General features: G+C 46.7%; 1 protein-coding gene across 2 annotated transcripts in view; it reads right to left on the reverse strand.

Moving 5' to 3' along the window:
* CACNA1G (calcium voltage-gated channel subunit alpha1 G) overlaps positions 1-25,344 on the reverse strand; it is a 1,194,479-nt gene that overhangs the window by 141,353 nt on the left and 1,027,782 nt on the right. For both annotated transcript variants that reach the window (XM_069200048.1, XM_069200049.1), the window contains exon 27: positions 5,132-5,283. In XM_069200048.1, the coding sequence (XP_069056149.1) occupies positions 5,132-5,283 (152 nt within the window). The remainder of the gene's footprint in view (positions 1-5,131; positions 5,284-25,344) is intronic.

A 25,344-nucleotide genomic window follows, 5' to 3' on the forward strand; every position in this document is an offset into this window, starting at 1 on the left:
ACTTTTCGCAAGTTGGCCCATAGGAGTCATTTTGAAGAGAGGCACATAGGGGCTTATTTACAAGCCCCTTGCGCCACAGGTTCACCACTTTTTCTCCATATAAAAAGTGATGCAGCAGCGGCGCAAGGGGCTTGTAAATAGGCCCCAAAGTAATTAAGCTGAAAGTCGAAAGATGGAGATCCTCAATTAAGAGGCCATAACAACACACTGCACCACAGAGTGTCATTTGTTTTTTCTTTCCAGTGGCGCGGTGTGCCAGCCCTTATTTACAAGGCCATGCAAAGCCACCTTTCACACATAACACTGCAAGAAAGGGGCATTCCATGGGTGTTGCTTGGGGTGTTCCCACGCAACACCCATAGAACCCAAAGAAATCTGGTGCATTCCCAGATTTATAAGTCTGGGAATGCATCAGATTCCTATGCCAACTCAGGGGTGGCATAAGAATGACGCAACAGGGAGAAATATATTTATTTCTCCCAGCTTTTTCCTCTTTCTATGTGAGCTGCACACATAAAAAGAGGAAAACATCTCTTGTGATTGTTTTTGTGCAGGAAGGTGTTCCTTTCTGCAAAAAAACAATCATCCCTGAAACGCAGGCATCCTTGCTCCATGGTGCTAAGCAGCAATATCTACGCCAGCACAGAGGGAGAGGACAGAAATGTGCTGTATCTTGTAGATACGGTGCATTTCTGCCCTTTTCCGGTGCCACAGGCCTTGTAAATGAGGCCCGGAGTTTTTAGATGTTAAGTTGTACTACAGACTATATGCAGTGGTCAGTGCCTGAAACGCTATGCTGTGGTGGGCCTGACAGCACCATTTTACAGTTTCTGCCACCATCTAAAATAGCTTTCTGAGCATAACTGGAAAGGGATGTTGCTGTAATCTACAGAGGGCGGATCAGGACATTTACTAGTATAGTCAAGTTAATGGAGGCTTTATGAGATCTCATCTACGTCTGCATGAGCCCCATGAGCTTACCTTGTATTAATCCTAAACATGTTGCTTTCCGGTCATATTGTTCTATATTCTATCTCCCCTTGAGCTCTTGGTATATGCTTTTTCCATTTTGGTAGCAGGGGAATATATGGGTGTAGTCTTGGTCTGAAAGGTTTTGTTTACTTTGTGTTTCAAATGAGGTTATGTGTATGTGTTGGGCTGTTCTCTTCAGGAACAGCAGCATTGTAGTTGTTGGTACTGAGTGGGATATATTTCAAATGGAATAGAGCACTAACTTCATTGCAGTGGGAAGTTGCAAGGAACAAAATGGTGACAGCCTAGTATGATCGTGATGTGTGTGCTTCTTGGAGAAAGAAAGCACTGTGGTTTGATAAATCCAGGCACAGAAATGGGACTTTCATACACTGTCGCTCTGTACCCTAATAAGTATGTTGGATGCATAAATGGAGGCGAAACAGGCTCCCATTCAGGCTTTACCACACCTGGATGTCTTTCCCTTAAAACATTTGGCTTTTCCCCGGGTCCAGCTGGAGTAACATCGATCTCGGTTACAGACTCTAGCTTGAAAAATCACCAAAATAATGGTGCCTCTTACATTTGCAGAGAACCTTAATTCGAAACGTGTACTCAACACATCCATATTTCAGTTTGCAGCTCAGGCTTGGCCTGGGTAAGGCTTTGGGCAAATCGGCAAGCTTATATAGATTCTCTTCCCAGTTTCATTTTCATGTATCAGAGGATTACATAGAGGCAGATATTGACTCTTTAACCAGAGTGGTTAGAATCAGTAAGCAGAGTTGGAAAAATGAAAATAGGCAATGTACTCTGAACCTTTGATGATATGTGTTTATGGCAAAGATAAGGAGGCATAAGCTAGCAGGTTGTTGGAGAGCCTTGCTAGTTCAGATGCTATATTATTGAGGCATTTCTTTAGAGGCCTGTTCTAGGGTACTAGTTCAAATGTTTTGTGGTGGAGGAACCTTTATCGCAAAGTCCCCTGCGTGAGTATGCATCTGAAAATTGTTTATATGTGCAGTGAATATTATAGCCTTATAGCCCGCTGCCAAGGGTTGTACCAGTGGTTAAAGGCCTAAACCAGAGTTCTAGGCCTGAGTGTAGGAAGCTGGGTTCTGGTTGCAGCACCCCCTAACCTTTTGCCTGGTTTTTGATGAAACTTTGACTGAAGTGTCCTGGGTTCCTGCTAACCAGGTCCCCAGTGCCATCGTTCCTTCCCCTAAACAAGACACCTGGCGACTTGATCCCCAAGAGACCAGGCCCTGTAGCACCCTTGTAAGTCCCTAGTAGGTGGTGCCGTTAGTATCTAGGGCCTAAGTACTGCAGCTGGTCCCTAAGAGCTGCAGCACAACTTGTGCCACTCTGAGGGACCCAGGACCAAACTCATGCAGACTCCCATTGCAGGCTGTATGACAAGATGCTCCCTAAAAGTAAAAACACAACTTGACACACAGTCTGTGTACCATGCCCCCTAAACACTGCATGTCATATTCACCCCTACATCAGGCATTACAGCCATGAGGTAGTGTGCATTACATTACATGTTGGGTATATCTGCAAGAGCTGATATGCTCCTCTTAAGTCTTTGTTGATTATTAGGCATAGTAAGTGCACAGGGAAGCCATTTTAAATACATGTGCCGGGTACTGGTCATTAAGAGTTCCCCAGCTACATGATGGCTTCACTGAAAATAGGGATGTTTGTTATCGAACATCTTGTATTAATAAACCCTTACTGATGCTAGTGAAGGATTTATTAATACATGCACCCAGAAGGCACCTTAGAGGTGCCCCCTGAAAACCTACCAACTGCTGGTGAGCTCACAAGGCAGTTCTAGCCGTCTGGCACCAACAGATGGGAATCTGACCCCAAGGATGAGTGCCTTTGCTCTCTGGAGGTCAGAAGCAAAGCCTGCTTAGGCAGGGGTGCTACACACCTCTCCCCACGGGATGATCTGCATTCCAAGGCAGGAGGCTTCAAAGAAGCCCACCACCTTTTGGTATGCAGAACTGGTTCTCCTCAGAGGAGAATGCTGACCCACCTGCCCCAGGACCCAGCTGGCACCTGGATAGGTGGGAAAGTTAGCTATGCAGGAGGTGGGTTGCACTTCCCATGCCTCCCGAGGTGACCTATTGCTGCGCCATTGAACCTTGCCCCATACTTACCCCAAGTCCAGGAGATTGGTCCCGTAAGTTGCTGTACTATACCCTGTATGGAGTGCTTGTTCTTCCTCCATAGGATAACATTACCGCATCTGAAAAATGCACTGTGAACTTTTGCAAACTCTAAAAATTCATAACTCAAAAAGTGCACACCTGATTCTGGTGATCTTGGTACCAAAGTTTATATAAAAGTATGTATTATTTCTATAAATTGGTGTCGGATTTCTTTATGTGTGTGTCTCACTTCCTGTATGAGTGTGTGTCATACATGTTTAGCACTACTGACTGATATGCCTAACTGCTCGACCACACTACCCAAAAAGAGAACATTTGGGCTGTCATTTGTGCCTCTGTGATACCTCTGGGGATCGCTTAGACTCTTTTCACAATGTACCTCGTTTTGGTCCAGCCAGCTTCCTACACCGAGTCATAGACAAGAGCATATGACAAGGGAGATAGTCTTTAACAACTGGTATAGTCTGAGGCAGAAGGGCTACAAGGGTATTAGACCATCCCACCCACTGAGGGTAGAATGTTCTAAATTAAAAGGAAGAAACAGAATGACAAAGTGGAATGTTTGAGCAGAAGGCCTACACCAGCCATAATTGGCCTTGATGCACTCCATTGTCTTCAATGGAGCACTCAACAGTCCAGCATTCCAATTTTCGAAACAGAGTTCAGTCGGGTAAAAGGATATATACAGGAAAAAAGTGGCCATCGGCTCTTTTCAATCCTTCTCCACCTGAACATTTTATGTTAGGGAAGAAAGGAGAGCCTATTTAGATTGACCTTTCCAAACAAATCTTGTACCAGTAGCTATGAAGTATGAACACTTTTATTATTGAAGTACTGCATTTATGGATTATATGATTGAGTGGGGGGAAGGGGTGGTGCAAGGATGTTTTCCCCACTGGAGGCTCCAAAGCCAGCCACCTAGAATTTAGGGGGTAAGATATAATGCTCAGCAGCACTCACTCAGATAATAAATAACGAAACACACATTGGAATTTCTTAAATGCTGGAGTTAGCATTAACAACAGAAAAAACACAACCGTCAATCACTCAGTCACTATGATTTTTGTGACTATGACTGTGAAACCCTAGTTGGGAATCTGGGAATCAGTGGTGGCTGCTACCAGACAGGGCTGGTGGGAAGCGCATGGAGTGGGAGGGTTAATAAAAAAAAAATGCACTTACCTTCTGCCTCACCGCCTCGCCTCTGCCACTCCTGCTGCCTTGCCTCTGCCACTTCTGCTGCCTCAGTGCTTGCTTTGCTCTCCTCCCCACCCAATCCAGACACTTCACTCATGCTATTAAACAGCATGAGAGAAGCGCTGGGATTGGACTGAATGGGATGAAATGCCTCTCAGAGTGGGAGTGGCAGCCTGAACTTGGTCTCCACCCGGCTGTGAAATACAGCTCAGGTGGAGAGTTCAAAGTGTGCATTTCAGTTTGGCCGGAGAGTGGACCACTACTCCGCCTCCCTCCTGACATGAAGGATTCTGGCCCTGCCCCGCCCTAGACAGCAGAAAAATAAAATGATTAAAATGTATTATCATTTTATTTTTCTGCTGCCTTAGCAGGTGGGCGATGCTCCTCTGCTATAGCGGTGGGGCCGCCCCTGCCAGGATCACGTCCTAATTGTTTATGGTTGAAAGTAGGAATTGAATTTGTTTGCCTTTAGGCAAGCTGCTGATACGCAATTTATTACAGAATAGTTCTGTGGTAATTAAGCCACACGTATTGAATCCTAGGTAGAATTTGCCCCTTTAGCTCAATCACCCCATTGTGATTAAGTCCTGAAGTGAGCAATAGCTGTAAGGTAATAATCACATGTTCTGTTTCACTAAAACTTATAAAAAGCATGCAGAATTGACCTCTTTTGTAGGGAGCATATGGCGTGTGAAATATTCTATCTCACAACTCAGGATAAAGTAATACATGCTAGCCTGAAGTGGACGATGAGGATTGTTGAACTGTCCCTCCCATGCTACCTTAGGCTGTTGGTAATGTTCCATGGCCATAGTGATGACGTTCAAACCAATCACTCCGGTGATGAACAGGTCAAGGTAATGACTGGTGCACATTTGATGGATAACAAGTCGCATCGGGGAGTACTCTGAGTAGTACGGTTTGCACTGGGCCTCTGTGGACGAAAATGATGGAAAAGCAGATCAGGTAAATTCACACATACAGCAAACACATCACCTGGAATGCAGAACACTACGTCTAATTTAGGCGACTTTGAGCTTAAATGGATACCGAAAAGCCGCCAAGAATGAATAACAACTAGATAGAGTTTAGCTTGAGCATCAGTTCTCTTTCGCTATAATTATTGCCTTGAAGGGTGCGAAATAATGTCTTACAAATACATGTTTGTAATTAAATAGCCTATAATTATATCACATTCCAGCTTTTTGAAAGTTCTTAAATGATTTTGGGCAGAAGGAGAAAGAAGTTAAAATGAGGAGTTAATGGTTAAAGAGAATTTTTAGAGGTTGGATATTTGCCATTAAATGTATAGAGCATCATATGATCTGACTACTATGCAAGTATTGGGGTTACATATGTTATGTGAAGAAATTGTGCTCCCAGGTCGATCCAACGTGTTTGGAAGGAATGCGTAAATTGTACTAACATGTAAACAAACACGAACACACGCACCACTGTCGTGTACACACAACAATACTACATTGCATGGTGTTCAGATATTTGATGCTGTTTTGAAGTATATTTTGTTGTTAGGTACCTGGAATTCTTCAGAGCCATCATTTTCTTTTATATATTTTTGTATCAGTTTTAAGCCTAGCTAAGATAACAATGTTACTTCTGATATTAGGTGTGCAAGCAATAGAGACAGCAAAAAAAATAAAAAATTATCGGCTCACAGAATGCCACGGCAGGAGCTTTAAACTTTACAATTTAGAACGTCTAGTATTTAGAGATTCCCAGCATTATAATGGAAGGTATAGGACGAAGGCACAGATGAACTATCTATGCATTTCCACCAATCACATTTGTGCAATGCCATGCATTAGAAGCTCTGCAAGAAAACACGGAGTATTAGATGATGGCAAGCTGTGCATTTAGAAGCATGTTTAAGTAGCTCTTTGAGAATTAAGGTTGACCTGCTAGGTCCTGCTGCTGTTTCCTACTTCAGGTACTAATCCTGGTGAATCCGAGCATCAAGGAGGATCTCATTCTCGCTCACTCATTGTGAGCTGCCCACCTGGAACTCGAATCTTATATCCACATTCCACTTTCCTCACCCTGTACTAGAACTATCTCAACACATTCTTTTAAAAATATTCCTTATGAGCGAGTAGTTTCTCAACAATTTCTTTATTAAGATTTTCTCACGTGGAAGTCATACCTATTTCTCAACAATTTCTTTTTTAAGGTTGTCCCCATGAAGAAGTCATATTCGTTTCGCAACAATTTCTTTCTTGAAATAGTCCTTGCAAGGAAGTCGTACTTAAGCCTCAAAAAATATTGTTAAGATATTGCTTAGAAAGCGATAGTGCTCATGCAATAACACTTTTTTTAAAAAGTTGTTCATTACGACTAAGTCATGTTCGTGCCCATCCCTTACTGTTGAGGACTAAGGACATTCTTTGAGTCCACCTGACTTAATCTTCTAGCCGTACTTAGCTCCTCTGGCAACCTACTGCAGTGTACCTCCTAAGCAGCCCAGAATCCCTAGGTGGGCATCTCCCTTCGCTTATTGTCATGATCTAGTGTTGTGTGTATACCTACAAGTAAGCAATAGCAACGACATACCCTGTAGGGCCTCTGCCTTTACTACCGTTTTCACTGCGTCTACCTGGCACTGTGTTTGTTGATGTGTCACTCTTTCTCAATAATTGGTTTTCGTAGTGCATCCTGTACTCATTTACTCATAACTTTGTATGCCTTTACTATTACCCCCATCACTGGCTAGGCCGTGTGCTACAAAAAAAACTATAAGAAGCAAAAAAAAATGCTTAAATACAGGAATTAAATAAACAAGGAAAGGAGTAATGAAGGCAATTACCATTGTTACAGCAAGTACAAAGGTTCTTATCTCCATTAGACTACTTAATGTTTTTGCATGAAAGCTGTAAAAGAGGTTCCTTAGGACATCATATTGAGATTAAAACAATGATGCCATTTATCTATACAGCTCGAAAAATCGCAAAGCCCTTTGGAAGATTCTTAGCAAAATGGGCACATGCCTGATTTACGAAGAGTGCTGGCTCCTTTTGCTTGGCCCTGAATCAGAGTGTACATGTTTGTAGGAGTGAGGTATGAAGCCAGTTCGCGTGCACTCTTGCAGCTCAGGGACACCGGCCTGGGGGATAGATGTAGTTATGGTGCCAAACAGAGAAGCTGTGAAGCAGGCCATTGTGGTAAGGCGAATCTGGGATAAATCGACTGCCTTCACCCTTCTGTCCCAGGATCTGGCCAGTACTCTAAAGTACTGGTGAGTCGCAGGTGTAAAGAGGTTTAGCTCAGCCGCGGCAGCCAGGAGGGGATTGAGGTTTCTTTAGATAGTCAAGGTGCTTCTTCCGACGCTTGGATAAGGTAGCAAGCGCCTGGACTAGGTCAGCCGGCAAAGAGCAGTCAAGATGGAGAGGTCGAAGCGAGACTTCTGGTGACTGAGAAGCCAGAAGGGAAGGCCAGTGAGTCACAGCTTGTACATAATTGTATGCATGAGAAGGAAACACGGCATACATAAACATGCTACATTTGGAACATTTGAAAAAGGACAGAAGGCAGAGCATGAATTAGCAGTTTGAAAGTATTAGCAAAAAACGACAATTAATTGCTGTCAGTGTGGCAGTTGTAGTAATTGTGTAACAACAGTCCCAGTGATGACAACTCACAAAAGTAACATTATTGCTGGAATCCCAAATAACCAGATAATCGGTATCAAAGTTTGAATTGGTCAAGCTCTCTTTGTCTACCGCCACTGTACCTGGTCCTTGGAAGCATGCTAAAGCTATTCTTCTACTTAAGAAACTATCTTTAGATGCTTCTAAGCCTGAACATTTTCACCCTATCTCTCTTCTACCTTTTTTGGTAAAAGTTACAGTGCAGAATGTTGACAGCATTTTAACCTGCTTCCTAGAGGAGTATTGCATCCTGCATCCCTCACAAAACCGATTCCAGTCTATTTATAGCGCAGAATCTGCATTTCTGGCTGTTTCTGAGCATCTCTGTAGTGCCTTGGATGAAAGCAGACCATAAGCCTTGATTCTACTCTATCTTTGCACCGCGTTTGATACAGTGTCCCATCAAACCTTACTCGCTCAGTTGCAGAACATTGACAGAAAAGGCATTTCACTTTCTTGGTTTGCCTCCTTTCTTTCTGAGAATTCTTTCCAGGTCATTTCTCATCCATACAGCTCTCAATCTCATGTGCTTCAGCATGGCATCCCTCAGGGTTCGTCATTAAGTCCCACATTGTTTAATGTATATATTCAGCCTTCAGCTCAGGTGGTGAAATCTGTTGGGATCACTCTGTTATTGTATGCAGACTATATGCAGCTTGTACTTTCTATATCAGACAATCCTTCGTAAGACAGGGCTAAATTCCTTGTATGCTCTGCTTCCAGTCTTCTGCACAGGCTACACTGTGGAGAAGTGTATCCATTTCAAAACTCCGTGCACTGCTCATAATTGTGTTACCAACTGTTTTCTGTTTAAAAGGCTCCCTTGAGCCAGCAAGCTGAAAAGCTTTGGTTAATGCACCTGTGTTCCAGTGAGTTGTACTGATACCTGAGAGAACTTTGGCAGTATTACCAGCAACCCCAGAAAAAAAGCCTGCTGCTCTCCGTTGATAAAGGGATAAACCCAGAAACACTTGTCCAGAGATATATAGCACTAGCTGCACCCACTAAGGTCAAAAACCCAAGACTACAAATGAAGTAAGAGTGGAATTGTACTACATTTACCATGATGCCAAGGGGCAAAATGCATGCTGGAGTGTGAGGTACTGTACAACCACATGTTTCCTGTTTAAAAAGGCTACCTGAGCCAGCACGCTGACAAGCTTTGGTTGATGGATCTGTGTGCTAGTGAGTGGTACTGAGACCTGAGAGGACTTTGGCAGCATTTCCAGCAACCCCACAAAAAAGCCTGTTGGACTCTGCTGAGGAAGGGCTAATCCCAGAAACACGTGTCCAGAGATATACAGCACTAGCTAAGGTGAAAAGCTCCACACTACAAAGTAAGTGTGAATCTGTACTCCATTTACCATGATGCAATGGGGCAAACTGCATGCTGGAGTGTGAGGTACTGTACAACCTTCAGCATGGCATCCCTCAGGTTTGTCATTAAGTCCCACATTGTTTAATGTATATATTCAGCCTTTAGCTAAGGTGGTGAAATCTGTTGGGCTCACTCTGCTATCGTATGCAAATGATATGCAACTTGTACTTTCTTTATCAGACAATCCTTTGCAAGACAGGGCTAAATTTCTTCAAGGAATACTTGTGGTGGCTGAATGGATGACCAACAACTGTCTCAGTCTTTATGCTAATAAGACAGAGACTCTTCTCCTAGGAAAACACTCTCTTTCCTGGGATGACCACTGGTGGCCCTCTTCTCTTGGGCCCCCACCCAAACCCAAGTCTTGTATCAAAAACCTTGGTGCACGGATAGATAACACTCTGGCTATTGAGGCTCAAGCCAAATCGGTGACTGGAACCTGTTTTGACCTTCTGAGATGCTTCAGACCCAGTTTGTTTTTATTTTCGCACCCATCAAACCATCATCCAGGTGGTCATACTGTCCCGTTTGGATTATTTTAATATTTTTTTCCTGGACGCTAATACATCTGTTATTAAGAAATTACAACTCACCCAAAACGCTGCTGCTAGACTGCTCTTTTCTCTTCCTAAAGTATAATCTGCTTTGGGTCTTCTGCACAGGCTACACTGTGGAGAAGAGTATCAATTAAAAAAAAATCTGCACTGCTCATTAGATCTTCTACTCTCATGCAGCGCCTATTTTGAGCCATTCCATTTCATCTTATCACCCCACTCGTCTCCTTCATTCTGCCATCCTCAGGCTGGCTTCAGTTCCTCAAGTAAGGAGAGCGAAGGCAGGGGGTCGGTCCTTCCGTGACTCAGCTCCCTCTCTCTGAATTGCCCTTCCTCTGCCTATGAGAAATACTCAGAATCATGTTCTCTTAAGGAAGTCCCTCAAGACCTGGCTGTTTTCCATCTAGCTCCCCCTCTGGGATGTAGACTCTGCAGTGTGTATTTTTTTCTTAGGCCAGCACTGGGAAGCCTTTTTGCTATGGCAGCTATGTACTTTACAAATCTGCTAACATAACATAACATAATACACTTACCAGCTTGCATGAGATGAACATAGCATCCTGTTCTCTTATTGCAGCTTTAGAACTCCCTATTAACAAAGAGGTTTATTTACAAGAGGCCTGCTTTGCTGGAGCTTCACTTTTTTAGATGCTTCAGTCTCTCAATCTTATCTATGAAGTGACACAAAGCCACCCTGCATGGCTATGCGTGGCCTTATAGATACAGAGTAAGGCAAAGCATCACAAAGCCGCAAGACCCATGGAGTGCCTCCTTGACACAGAGTCAAGGAGGCGTTCCATGGGTGTTGCAGTGGGTATTCCCATGCAATACCCATTCATTTTGACGCTGCCCTAGATTAACAAGAGTCTGTAAACCTGGGGCAGTGCCAGAACCTTACGCCTCCCCAGAGCAGGCATAGTGAGGAGAAATGTTTTCATTTCTCCTTATTTTTGCCTCTTTCCATGTGTGCTGCATTCTGCAGCACACACAGAATGAGGAAAACGCCTTCATGGCTGCACCTTCCTGCACAAAAACAATCCTGCCAACAATGCAGACACCCTTGCATCACTGTGCAAGAGTGCCTGCATTGGCGCTAGGCACCGAATTGTGCGCTGGCTGAAAGGACAGGAATGCACTGTATCTCGTAAATACGGAGCACTCCTGCTCTTTCGATTTGACGTACGTCAGCACAACAAAAAGTGTTTATGGCACTGCCCTATCTTTGTAAATGAGGCCCAAAGCCTTGGTACAAGGCACCCTTGCCTTAATGAGTGGGGCTACAATCAGTGAAAAACACATAAGATATTCCAAAACCAAAATCCAAATGCTTGGCTAACCTATAAATGTGCCTGAAATTTAGAGGGATCATAACCACTGAGCAACGTTTGAGACCATGAAAAATGCAGCCCTGGTTTCTCCCCTTTGGAATACATACACCATTGGTTGGCCACGAGTGCACATCACATTATGTGTTGCACGAGACCCTTGTATCTACAGGAGTATGCCAACCACCATAAGTCATGTCATATCATATTTTATGTTTATGTCTCTTCCTGGTATCCGTGTCCAGGAAGCCAATTTACAACAACAAATACCTCCCACATAAAGACTCACAGGTGGCTGGTTTCTATGTTCTGGCCTTTATCCACACATAAAGGTCTGGGCCACTTCATGTATAGGAGGCATAAAAGCCATCTCCCTGGCTACAGGGAAAAACTAATCAATACTATGTATAATACACAGCATGGCTCAAGGGGGGTATGCGGACTGTGCTCAGCGTTGTTCCTGCCGACGCACATTTCGCTGCTTGCACTGCGGCATCTAATTAAATATTGCTGCAGCAGCAGGTGGGGAAATCCCTGTGAGCAAGTTGGGAAAGGTAGCAGGGGTAAGATGGAGCATCCCCGTAAAAAAAAGAAAATGTCAATCAAGGCGGGGAAAACACAGGCATCGAGAGTGAACCTGTGTTCACCACGTGATGAAATGTTTGCAGATCTTCAATGGGATAACCATGACAACATTTACGGCAATTTCCAAACATGCAGGCTCACATGTATCAGCATTACGTTTCATGGAGATTTATGTACACACATATACACACACATACAATTCTTTCTCTATCTGTCTCTCTTGTCTTATTTATCCTCATTACTGTGGTAACCTCTGTCATCTCAAGTTGTATTCCAGGACCTTCCCTGACGGTAGCGAACAATAATCACTAGAGTGAAATAAGGATTGGTGCGCTGGTGTGAGCATCCTTCCTCCGAAGCATTTTTAATGACAAACTGAAAGTGAGACCTGTAAGGTATAGGAACCATCAGAGGATCACCATCTCTAGTGACAGTGTTTGAACTATAGACATCCTTTGGCACAGTACCGGATGGGCATTTTGTTCACAATTACTGATTCTGCTTCTGGCAAATCGGTCTTACTGGTAGCTTCCCTTTTGACTTTCACATACAGATTGGGAGCCACATAGTCCGATCTCATTGTTCATTTTATACACCCGATCTGCCTTCATCCTCTCCTCCATTCATAATATTATATTCGGCATCCAGGACTCTCTAGGCATGCTCTTGAAGGATCTACAAGTGTCCCTAGATACCTTAGTTAGTCTGCTGTTAGTCAGGAATTGCCTTTCACGAATATTGTACATATGCTGGGGTTTTCTAAATGGTATAAATATGCAATTGGCATACAGGTTAGCCATTTTGATACCTAGCCCTTAAGTCCACCTTGCAACTGTAATGTCCTTGCAATTTGTTTGAATGCTTGTGGACTCTACAGCAGAACCTGCAGTGCAATCAAACCATGCCTGAATATTTTTCAAAACCATAGCTGACCAGTAAACCTGAATAATTATAGCAAACTTGCCCCTATAGCTCTACCTGCCATAAGGTAGATTTCAAGGTGAGAACGTCTCCATGTGCTGTTCAGCAAGGCTTTATCAGATTAGCCCTCCTAGGCAAACCATCCAACATCATGCAGAGGTTTTACTGCCATATAGTATGATTAAAGTCAGGAAGCCCCAGGTCGTTATTAACATATGACTATTCAGGACAATTAGGCCCATATTTATACTTTTTTAGCGCTGCATTTGCGTAATTTTTGACGCAAAATCGGCACAAACTTACAAAATACAATTGTATTGACAGCCGTCTGAAACTGAACTCAGACAAAACAGAAGTCCTCATCCTCGGAAACACCCCGACCGCCTGGGACGACGCCTGGTGGCCCACGGCCCTTGGCACCGCACTGACCCCCTCAGACCACGCACGCAAACTCGGTTTCATCTTGGACCCACTTCTCACCATGACCAAACAAGTCAACGCTGTATCATCCTCCTGCTTCCTCACCCTCTGCATGCTCCGAAAGATCTTCCATTGGATCCCTGCCGACACCAGAAAGACCGTGACCCACGCCCTCGTCACGAGCCGCCTGGACTACGGCAACACACTATACGCAGGAACCACCGCTAAACTCCAGAAACGTCTGCAACGAATTCAAAACGCCTCCGCCCGCCTCATCCTCAACATACCCCGCAACAGCCACATCTCCGCCCACCTGAGACACCTGCACTGGCTTCCCGTCAACAAAAGGATCACCTTCCGACTCCTCACCCACGCACACAAAGCCCTCCACAACAAGGGACCCGAACTCCTCAACCGCTTCAGCTTCTACACTCCCACCCGTTGTTGGACCTGGCTTTTTGACAGGGACATCCCCAAACTTTTTGCCTCCTTCCTCCTATTTTTTCTGACCTGTTGTTGTTGGCTTTTGACCTCTGGGCACTTTACCGCTGCTAACCAGTGCTAAAGTGCATATGCTCTCTGTGTAAATTGTACTACTGATTGGTTTATCCATGATTGACTATTTAATTTACTTGAAAGTCCCTGGTAGAGTGCACTACATGTGCCTAGGGCAGGTAGATTAAATGCTACTAGTGGGCCTGCAGCACTGGTTGTGCCACCCACCTCAGTAGCCCCTTAACCTTGTCTCAAGCCTGCCATTGCAAGGCCTGTGTGTGCAGTTTCACTGCCACCTCGACTTGGCATTTAAAGGTACTTGCCAAGCCTAGAACTCCCCTTTTTCTATACAGAAGTCACCCCTAATGTGTGCCCTAGGTAACCCCTAGAGCAGGGTGCTGTGTGGGTAAAAGGCAGGACATGTACTTGTGTGGTTATATGTCCTGGTAGTGTAAAACTCCTAAATTTGTTTTTACACTACTGTGAGGCCTGCTCCCTTCATAGGCTAACATTGGGGCTGCTCTCGTACATTGTTGAAGTGGCAGCTGCTGATCTGAAAGGAGCAGGAAGGTCATATTTAGTATGGCCAGAATGGTAATATAAAATCCTGCTGACTGGTGAAGTCGGATTTAATATTACTATTCTAGAAATGCCACTTTTAGAAAGTGAGCATTTCTTTGCACTAAAATCTTGTTGTGCCCTTCAATCCACGTCTGGCTAGGTTTAGTTGACAGCTCCTTGTGCATTCACTCAGACACACCCCAAACACAGGGTACTCAGCCTCACTTGCATACATCTGCATTTTGAATGGGTCTTCCTGGGCTGGGAGGGTGGAGGGCCTGCCCTCACACAAAGGACTGCCACACCCCCTACTGGGACTCTGGCAGACAGGATTGAACTGAAAGGGGGCTTGGTGCATTTCTTAGAGACTCTTTGAAGTCACCCCCACTTCAAAGGCACAACTTAGTATAAAACAGGGCCTCTGCCCTACCTCATCAGACACTTGCTGGAGAAGAAACCTGAACCAGAAACTACATCCTGCCAAGAAGAACTGCCTGGCTGCTCAAAGGACTCACGTGTCTGCTTTTCTACAAAGGACTGCTGCCTTGCTGTTGGCCTTCTGCCTTGCTGAACTCTTGTCTGGCTGTAAAAGTGCTCTCCAAGGGCTTGGATAGAGCTTGCCTCCTGTTCCCTGAAGTCTCAGGACCAAAAAGACTTCTCTCTTCCTCTTGGACGCTCCGTGCGCCGAACTTTTCGACGCACAGCTTGTTCCGCGGCAAGAAAAACGCCGCACACCGACGCTGATCAACGCGACGTCTTCGGGACGACTGAAACTTTGACGCACGGCCTCGCAAGGACAACGCCGCCCGACTTTCCAGGAGAAATCGACGCGATGCCTGCCGTGAGATCAAAACTTTGACGCACGGCCTCGCAAGGACAACGCCGCCCGACTCCGCCGGAGAAATCGACGCGACGCCTGCCGTGAGATCGAAACTTCGACGCGCAGCCCCGCAGAACGACGCGCAGCCGGAAAACAAGCAGGAAAATCCACGCACAGACCCGGGACATCTGGTACTCCCCGCAAACCACAGTAAGAGACTGTCCGCGCGCCGGAAGACGACGCCCGACTCCCCGCGTGGAAAATAACGACGCAAGTCCGTGTGTGCTGAGGAGAAATCGACGCACACACCAGTTTTCCACGCACCTCTTCTCCTGTGGCCCTCTGAGGAGATTTTCCACCAGAAACCAGGTACTTTGTGTTTGAAAGAGACTTTGTTTACTTTCTAAAGACTTAAGACACTCTCTATCACTTTTCCGTGATATCTTTACAAATTCGTATTGCAACTTTGATCGTTTTGACCTGAAGATACCCAGATAAATATTATATATTTTTCTAAACACTGTGTGGTGTATTTTTGTGGTGTTATGCTATGGTGTTGTATGATTTATTGCACAAATGCTTTACACATTGCCTTCTAAGTTAAGCCTGACTGCTCGTGCCAAGCTACCGGAGGGTGAGCACAGGCTGATTTTGGATTGTGTGTGACTTACCCTGACTAGAGTGAGGGTTCTTGCTTGGACAGAGGGCAACCTGACTGCCAACCAAAAAACCCATTTCTAACATTGGTGATCAGCGGTGAGGATAGGACTTGTGTTTGTGCAGTGACATACAGTAGCTAAGTATTTCACTACCTACCCACAGTGGAAGGTCAACTTGATTTTTCATCTTTTTTGCTTTTGGTTCTCTGATGTCCTCCTGGATATACTATTGATATTTTGGACTTTGGATTTTGGTTTTTGCCAGTAAGACTTTCTCAGCAATGAGATTGCTTACCGGCTCACTCTTTGTGCCTACTGACCACCTCACTAAGGCTGACCTAAGGAGGCTTTGCAGAAAATGGGGCCTTCCTGTATCAAGGTAATCTACTAAGATGGAAATGCTACATGCCTACAAAGTCTGGGGGGAAGAAAGATGGGCAGAGAGAGAGGCAGAAAAAAAAGCAAATGACTAAGTACCCCTCAGATGAGGAGGGGGACTGCTCAAATGAGGAGGAAGACTACTCAGATGAGGAAAGAGAACCAGTGAGAGATGAATGGCTCCTAGCTCTAGAGCGGTGTATGGAAGAGCTAAATGAGCAGCTTGAAAGGGCTGAGGCAGCAAGTCTCTTAGCCCTGGAAGAAGAAAAGATTGCAGCTCAAGAGCTGAGCTGTAAAGAGCTGAAACTGGAAGCCGGAAGGGCTGAGTCCAGTTCAGATGGTAGCAGCAAAAATCTTGCATCTAGTACTGCTGAAGAAGGGCACAAGCCCAGAGATGTGGTGCCCAACTTGAAGAAGGGAGTTGACACACCCCAGGCGGTTCAAGGGTATGAGGTAGTTCCCGTTATGCACAGGGTCCCTGAGAAGGATTGGGGAACTGGCACAGGGAGTCATATTCCTACTGGGGGGAGGGACACTTTACTGACTCTAGCAGAGAGTGACAGAGAAAAGGGTTCCCCCCTGGTGGACGTCCTGGATATAGAGTGTAGAGACATCCCAGAAGAGTATGGGTTGAGTGTCAGGGACAGACAGATACTGTCTCACCAGTCTCAGGAGGGTGAGGTAGAGTGCTTTTCCAAGGTTGAGTTACTGGGTGGTTGGGTGAAGGGTACTGTGGTTAATACATGTGAAGGGCAGAGTGATGTAATTGCTGGAGAGCATATGTCTGGTCCTTATTTTCCAGAGGTACGCCAACACCAGGTGGAGTGTGAGTTCTCTGACCCCAGGGAACTTACAATGGAGGCAGACTTCTGGGTGAGTACCAGAGAGTCTGAAGAGGCATTTGGGGGTGCTCCTGAAGGGAGTGGTCTAGGTGGTTCCCAACCGAGTGAGGTGGGAAAGGATTGTAGTGTCCCAGGTAGGTCCCAGGTCCTAGAGGGTTCCATGAGGGAACACTAGGAGGGAAGCCTAGTCTGTACCGTAGGGCCACCTTTTGAGGGAAGCCCCGCAGTGTCAGAAGAACTTGGGGGGGGGTGACTGTAGCCAGCATCCCAACAGTTCTGGTGTCTGGCAGTACCCCTCCTAGTGAGGGGGTGCAGAAGTCCAGACATAGGGTTGAGAGGGGGTTGCAGACCCCAGTGGAGGACCTTGAGAGTCAGGGGTCAGCTCTGAGAGCAGAGCCCCCCAGGAATGACCCAGGTGAAACCTTTTCTGGTTTGGGGGAAACCCAGACTCTGCCGGATGTGCAGAGGTCGGGAGACCTGCGCCAACCAGACTCTTGTGTGGCCCTTGGGGACGGTGTGTCCCTGGTGGGGGGTGAGAGTGCCCCCCAGGAAGTCCTGGCATGCCAGGCAAAGATTCAACCTCAGGGTGGTGACTCTGGGTTGGATACCCAGGTTCAGAGGTTAAACTCTGACCTGGTGGGAGGTAGGTGTGCCTTCCAAGAAGTCCTGCTGTGCCAGGCAATTGTCCAACCTCAGGGTGTTGACTCTGGGTTGGATGGCCAGGTTCAGAGGTTAAACTCTGACCTGGTGGGGGGTAGGTGTGCCCCCCAGAAAGTCCTGGCATGCCAGGCAGTTGTCCAACCTCAGGGTGTTGACTCTGGGTTGGATGGCCAGGTTCAGAGGTTAAACTCTGACCTGGTGGGAGGTAGGTGTGCCTCCCAAAAAGTCCTGGTGTGCCAGGCAATTGCCCAACCTCAGGGTGGTGACCCTGGGTTGGGGAACCAGGCTCAGAGGTTAAACTCTGACCTGGGGGGAGGGAGGTGTGCCTCCCTGGAAGTCCTGGCCTGCCAGGCAATGGTTCAACCTCAGGGTGGTGACTCTGGGTTAGCTAACCAGGTTCAGGGGATAAACTCTGACCTGTTGGGGGGTAGGTGTGCCCCCCAGAAAGTCCTGGTATGCCAGGCAATGGTTCAACCTCAGGGTGGTGACTCAGGGTTGGATACCCAGGTTCAGAGGTTAAACTCTGACCTGGTGGGGGGTAGGTGTGCCCCCCAGAAAGTCCTGGCGTGCCAGGCAATTGTTCAACCTCAGGGTGGTGACTCTGGGTTGGATGACCAGGTTCAGAGGTTAAACTCTGACCTGGTGGGGGGAAGGTGTGCCCCCCAGAAAGTCCTGGCGTGCCAGGCAATTGCCCAACCTCAGGGTGGTGACCCTGGGTTGGGGCACCAGGCTCAGGGGTTAAACTCTGACCTGGTGGGAGGTAGGTGTGCCTCCCTGGAAGTCCTGGTGTACCAGGCAGTTGTCCAACCTCAGGGTGCTGACTCTGGGTTGGAAAACCGGGTTCAGAGGTTAAACTCTGACCTGGTGGGGGGTAGGTGTGCCCCCCAGAAAGTCCTGGCGTGCCAGGCAATTGTTCAACCTCAGGGTGGTGACCCTAGGTTGGAGAACCAGGTTCAGAGGTTAACCTCCGACCTGGTGGGAGGTAGGTGTGCCTCCCAGGAAGTCCTGGAGTGCCAGGCAATTGTTCAACTTCAGGGTGGTGACTCTGAGTTGAATGGCCAAGTTCAGAGGTTAAACTCTGACCTGGTGGAGGGTCAGTGTGCCCTCCAGGAAGTCCTGGCGTGCCAGGCAATTGTTCAACTTCAGGGTGGTGACTCTGAGTTGAATGGTCAGGTGCAGAGGTTAAACTCTGACCTGGTGGGGGTTGGGTGTGCCCCCCAGGAAGTCCTAGTTTGCCAGGCAGTGATCCAGTCTGAGGGTACAGACCCTGGGCTGGAAGACCAGGTTCAGGGTGTCCCCCCGGACCTGGAGGAAGGGGCTACTGATAACAGTGCCCCTACCATGTTGTCTTCTGAGGAGGCCACTCCTAGTTGGAGAGTGCTGGACCCCAGAAGGGAGGGCAGGGGGAGGGAAGCCTCACCCCGGGCCCTAGTCCAACCTGAAGGTACAGGCCCCAGGTTGGAGGGTCAGTTGCAGGTTAACAGCCCTACACTGGTGGAGGAATGGTACAGGGCGACTTCTGTAAGCACCCTGACCATGTTGGACTCTGGGGGTACCGCTCCAGGAGGGAGGGTACAGAGCCCCAGAGGGGAGGACCAGGTTCAGGCTGTCATCCCTGACCTGGTGGAAGGGAGAGTGGTTAAAGGGTGCCCAGCACCTGGGGCTACCGCCCCCCACTCTCCACAGCCACAGTGATTGGAGAGCTTTGAGAGGCCTGGGGCCTGGCTCTCATCCCTGGCAGCTGTCAGTAATCACTGTGGCTTGCTGTCCGGGTGGACAGAGTTATCCCTGGGGAGGGGACAAGTGTCACACCCCGGGGGTAGAGTGGGCAACACCACTGTGTTGGTCATGGTGGTACTATCCTGCTCCTGGGATACACATGTGAGCAAAGTAAGGTTAGGTGCTGCACAGATGGGATCCGCAGGTAAGGAGAAAGGTTCCCCATGGGTCGGCTTAGTGGGCCCTGAGAGTATGGACAGAGTGATCCAATTGGAGTCAGGAAGGCGAAGAACTGGAGCATGCCCCTGCTGTTGTGGGCCTGGGTCCTTGTTCTGTCGCCTCAAACAGGGAAGTACATCAGGATAGTGATTGTTCTCCCCTGGCTTTAGGCTGGTAGGGGGTCATGTTGGACCTGGCTTTTTGACAGGGACATCCCCAAACATTTTGCCTCCTTCCTCCTATTTTTTCTGACCTGTTGTTGTTGGCTTTTGACCTCTGGGCACTTTACCGCTGCTAACCAGTGCTAAAGTGCATATGCTCTCTGTGTAAATTGTACTACTGATTGGTTTATCCATGATTGACTATTTAATTTACTTGAAAGTCCCTGGTAGAGTGCACTACATGTGCCTAGGGCAGGTAGATTAAATGCTACTAGTGGGCCTGCAGCACTGGTTGTGCCACCCACCTCAGTAGCCCCTTAACCTTGTCTCAGGCCTGCCATTGCAAGGCCTGTGTGTGCAGTTTCACTGCCACCTCGACTAGGCATTTAAAGGTACTTGCCAAGCCTAGAACTCCCCTTTTTCTATACAGAAGTCACCCCTAATGTGTGCCCTAAGTAACCCCTAGAGCAGGGTGCTGTGTGGGTAAAAGGCAGGACATGTACTTGTGTGGTTATATGTCCTGGTAGTGTAAAACTCCTAAATTCGTTTTTACACTACTGTGAGGCCTGCTCCATTCATAGGCTAACATTGGGGCTGCTCTCGTACATTGTTGAAGTGGCAGCTGCTGATCTGAAAGGAGCAGGAAGGTCATATTTAGTATGGCCAGAATGGTAATATAAAATCCTGCTGACTGGTGAAGTCGGATTTAATATTACTATTCTAGAAATGCCACTTTTAGAAAGTGAGCATTTCTTTGCACTAAAATCTTGTTGTGCCCTTCAATCCACGTCTGGCTAGGTTTAGTTGACAGCTCCTTGTGCATTCACTCAGACACACCCCAAACACAGGGTACTCAGCCTCACTTGCATACATCTGCATTTTGAATGGGTCTTCCTGGGCTGGGAGGGTGGAGGGCCTGCCCTCCACAAAGGACTGCCACACCCCCTACTGGGACTCTGGCAGACAGGATTGAACTGAAAGGGGGCTTGGTGCATTTCTTAGAGACTCTTTGAAGTCACCCCCACTTCAAAGGCACAACTTAGTATAAAACAGGGCCTCTGCCCTACCTCATCAGACACTTGCTGGAGAAGAAACCTGAACCAGAAACTACATCCTGCCAAGAAGAACTGCCTGGCTGCTCAAAGGACTCACGTGTCTGCTTTTCTACAAAGGACTGCTGCCTTGCTGTTGGCCTTCTGCCTTGCTGAACTCTTGTCTGGCTGTAAAAGTGCTCTCCAAGGGCTTGGATAGAGCTTGCCTCCTGTTCCCTGAAGTCTCAGGACCAAAAAGACTTCTCTCTTCCTCTTGGACGCTCCGTGCGCCGAACTTTTCGACGCACAGCTTGTTCCGCGGCAAGAAAAACGCCGCACACCGACGCTGATCAACGCGACGTCTTCGGGACGACTGAAACTTTGACGCACGGCCTCGCAAGGACAACGCCGCCCGACTTTCCAGGAGAAATCGACGCGATGCCTGCCGTGAGATCAAAACTTTGACGCACGGCCTCGCAAGGACAACGCCGCCCGACTCCGCCGGAGAAATCGACGCGACGCCTGCCGTGAGATCGAAACTTCGACGCGCAGCCCCGCAGAACGACGCGCAGCCGGAAAACAAGCAGGAAAATCCACGCACAGACCCGGGACATCTGGTACTCCCCGCAAACCACAGTAAGAGACTGTCCGCGCGCCGGAAGACGACGCCCGACTCCCCGCGTGGAAAATAACGACGCAAGTCCGTGTGTGCTGAGGAGAAATCGACGCACACACCAGTTTTCCACGCACCTCTTCTCCTGTGGCCCTCTGAGGAGATTTTCCACCAGAAACCAGGTACTTTGTGTTTGAAAGAGACTTTGTTTACTTTCTAAAGACTTAAGACACTCTCTATCACTTTTCCGTGATATCTTTACAAATTCGTATTGCAACTTTGATCGTTTTGACCTGAAGATACCCAGATAAATATTATATATTTTTCTAAACACTGTGTGGTGTATTTTTGTGGTGTTATGCTATGGTGTTGTATGATTTATTGCACAAATGCTTTACACATTGCCTTCTAAGTTAAGCCTGACTGCTCGTGCCAAGCTACCGGAGGGTGAGCACAGGCTGATTTTGGATTGTGTGTGACTTACCCTGACTAGAGTGAGGGTTCTTGCTTGGACAGAGGGCAACCTGACTGCCAACCAAAAACCCCATTTCTAACACCCGTCCTCTTCGCTGCGCCAACCTCGCTCTCGCCGCCGTCCCTCGCATCTGCCGCACCACGGCGGGTGGGAGGTCCTTCTCCTACCTGGCGGCCAAGACATGGAACTCCCTCCCCACCATCCTCAGGACCACCCAGGACCACTCCGCTTTCCGGAGATTACTCAAGACCTGGCTCTTCGAGCAACAGTAACCCCCTAGCGCCTTGAGACCCGCACGGGTGAGTAGTGCGCTTTATAAATATTTATGATTTGATTTGATTTGGGAGTGCTCATGATGCCTAATCTTCAGGTACTCCATCATCAATGAGCACTTTCAGAATGGGAGATATGGGAATCATCTACTGGTTGGTAAGTACATCTGAACTACATGACATTCCTTAGAACAGTAAACAATGTATGACAAAATAACCATCTCTGTGTTTCCTACCTGAGACAGAGCAAATGATGGAGGGGTGTGCCTCATACTGGAACAATACATCACGGCACATATACAATGTAAACCCCCAAGACACACATGTTAAGACATTGTATTCCACTGTGGGACATAATTCCAAGCCCTATGCGCTGCTGGTGCATAACTTTTTGTTTTGCACCATCACCGCATAGTGCAGACACATTTCTACAAGGCCACGTGAAGCCACTTTATCTGGGTTTTCATGACCTCTTAGATAAGGTGTAAGACAATGCCGCCCAACTTTCTGTGTTGCCTTACACTGCATCAGGGAGGTGTACCATTGGTGTTTGGGTTGGTGTTTCTACGCAATACCCATGGGTTTTGACACATACCCAGATGTTCAAAAATCTGTAAAGTTGGGAATGCAGCCAAACAGTACGCCTCCCCAGGGCAGGTAACAAGGCATTTCTCCTCGTTGTTACTTCTTTCTAGGTGTGCGCAGAATGCAGCACACCTAGAAAGAGGAAAAGGCCTCTCTGAATTGATTTTGTGCAAAAAGTTGTCCCTTCCTGAACAAAAAACAATCCTGCCAACAATGCAGACACCCTTGCACCATGGTACAAGGATGCCTGCATAGGCGCTAGGCACTAATTTGTGCCCTAGTGCAGAGGGAAAGGACAGACATTACTGTATCTTTTTTAATATGGTGCATTTCTGCCCTTTCTAATTGGCGTAGGGCAGTAGAGGAGAAAGGCTTGCGGCACTGCCCTATGCCAATTCCTAGTAAATATGTCCCTGTGTGTGCCTATCAATAGTGGGAAGAACCTGAGCACTGCAATGAAGAATGCTGTGTTGCATCACTGTGTGCTAGGAAAGGCTTCAGTGTCTTTTGTCTACATGTAATTCCATGGTTCATAAGGCATGTCATGTATCCCACACCAGATGAACTGTGAAATCTATCCACTCAATTGCCTTCCTGAGGTCATGTGTCCCATGGGACAATTATTTGAGTAGTCCAACACACTCTAGCCACCGATGTGTGGTGCAGTCCGTGGCACACAAACATAGACAATCAGGCCTCCAAGGGTTCATGTGGTGCATGAAGTAGGCCCCTAATGCTCAAAGTAAATCTCACATGAAATGCAGCCACTCAATCCCCATGTTGCAATTCTGCCTATCTTGATGCTACGCAGCCCATTGGGTGCCAATGCTGCTTAAAAACTCAGGACTGTGCTGTATGGCGTCATATTTGTCCTACACTGTCCTTTCTCAGTGCTGATACTTTGCTTGCTGTACTGTTACAGTGTCACATTTCTATATATCTGGGTCCTTGTCTCCTGTCCACATAGCTGCCCCAATGCACAGCACAGTGTAGACAATGAAGTTCCGAATTGAAATGGTCTCACTACTCTATTAAAGGCAGTAGCTACTGAACATCAGTGACTACTATTCTCACATTTCAGTCTCTGTGAATAAATGGGACCACATCATCTGCACTGGGTAACGGATGTCAAATAAGGCATGTTATAGGACAGAATAGCCAATATGAGTTCTAAACCAACACAATGGAGAAGTATAAGATAAGTGTCTCCTCATTGGTGTACCTACTCTCTCTGTCAGTCAAGACTCATAATTTACTGGGTAGTGTAAAAAAACATATTTTTGTAGATCAGTAAGTGTGTAACACATGGCAGTATGCATGTAAGTTTTTCAAAGTGACAGGAATAATACTTTAGAAAGGCTATGTGTACCATTGAATGTCAGTGAAAGCCCCAGACATGGGTAAATGTCTGTACAGGTTCACAAAGTGACATCAACAGTTAAAAAAAAACATGACTCGCAGCCATACTGACAGTACACATACAGACATTCACTCAGGTATACGCCCACCACGACAGATGCAAACAATATGTTGGTACACCTGATCTGGTGGTGAATTGACGAAAAGAAAGCCATAGTAAATCAGCAATGTGCAAGTCACAAACCCTAAAACAATGTATCAAAATATGGCATTCAACCATCATCAACCTAGATTGTAATGCAACCTGGGCAAGGAAACCACAGTATACTCTGGATACCAATCTGAACATTACTTTGACACCACAATGAAGGTAGAACCATTGTAAAAAGGCACATAACCCACATCAAGTTACAGTACAACACATATGTGTGAAGACCAATGTATTGTGTACAGGACTGTGGTAGACAATGTAGGTTACAACTTCAGTGTGTCCTACCTAAAGATGCCCCCACACTGCATACCCATGTGCAAATCCCAGTGCACCATTATATATTGACAAATGAAAAGCAGCAATATCACTTCTGCTAAGGTAGCATGCACTGACGCATTCTAGGTTAGAGTGCCATGATGTGTCATGAAATTCACTGACGGCCATCTGGTGTGAATGCCTACCCACACTCCAACTTCACAGAAGCCCTCCCCCTTTCCAAAGAATGTGATGCATGGTAATGGATCTGGCCCTTTTGCAGGGTAATCCCTAAACGTTTTGCCTCCTTCCTTCTATTTTTTCTGATCAGTTTATGTTGGCTTTAGGACTCTGGGCACTTTACCACTGCTGACCAGAACTAAATGCATATGCTCTCAGTGTTAACTGTATTTGTAATAGGGTTTTCCATGATTGGCATATCTGATTTACTAGTAAGTCCCTAGTAAAGTGAACTACAGGTGCCCAGGGCCTGTAACTCAAATGCTACTAGTGGGCCTGTACTACTGATTGTGCCACCCACACAAGTAGCCCTGCAAACATGGCTCAGACCTTCCACTGCAGTGTATGTGTGGGCATTTGTAAACTACCAATTTGATCTGGGTGGAAAGTGTACACACTTGCCAGGCCCAAACCTTCCCTTTTTGTACATGTAAGGCACCTCTAATGTAGGCCCTAGGTAGCCCCACTAGCAGGGTGCAGTGTATGTTAAAAGTAGGACATGTACAGATGTGTTTTACATGTCCTGACAGTGAAATACTGCCAATTTCAGTTTTCACTGTTGCAAGGTTTATCTCTCTCATAGGTTAACATGGGG

The sequence above is a fragment of the Pleurodeles waltl genome, chromosome 7, assembly GCF_031143425.1.
Source record: "Pleurodeles waltl isolate 20211129_DDA chromosome 7, aPleWal1.hap1.20221129, whole genome shotgun sequence".
NCBI classification, from domain to species: domain Eukaryota; kingdom Metazoa; phylum Chordata; class Amphibia; order Caudata; family Salamandridae; genus Pleurodeles; species Pleurodeles waltl.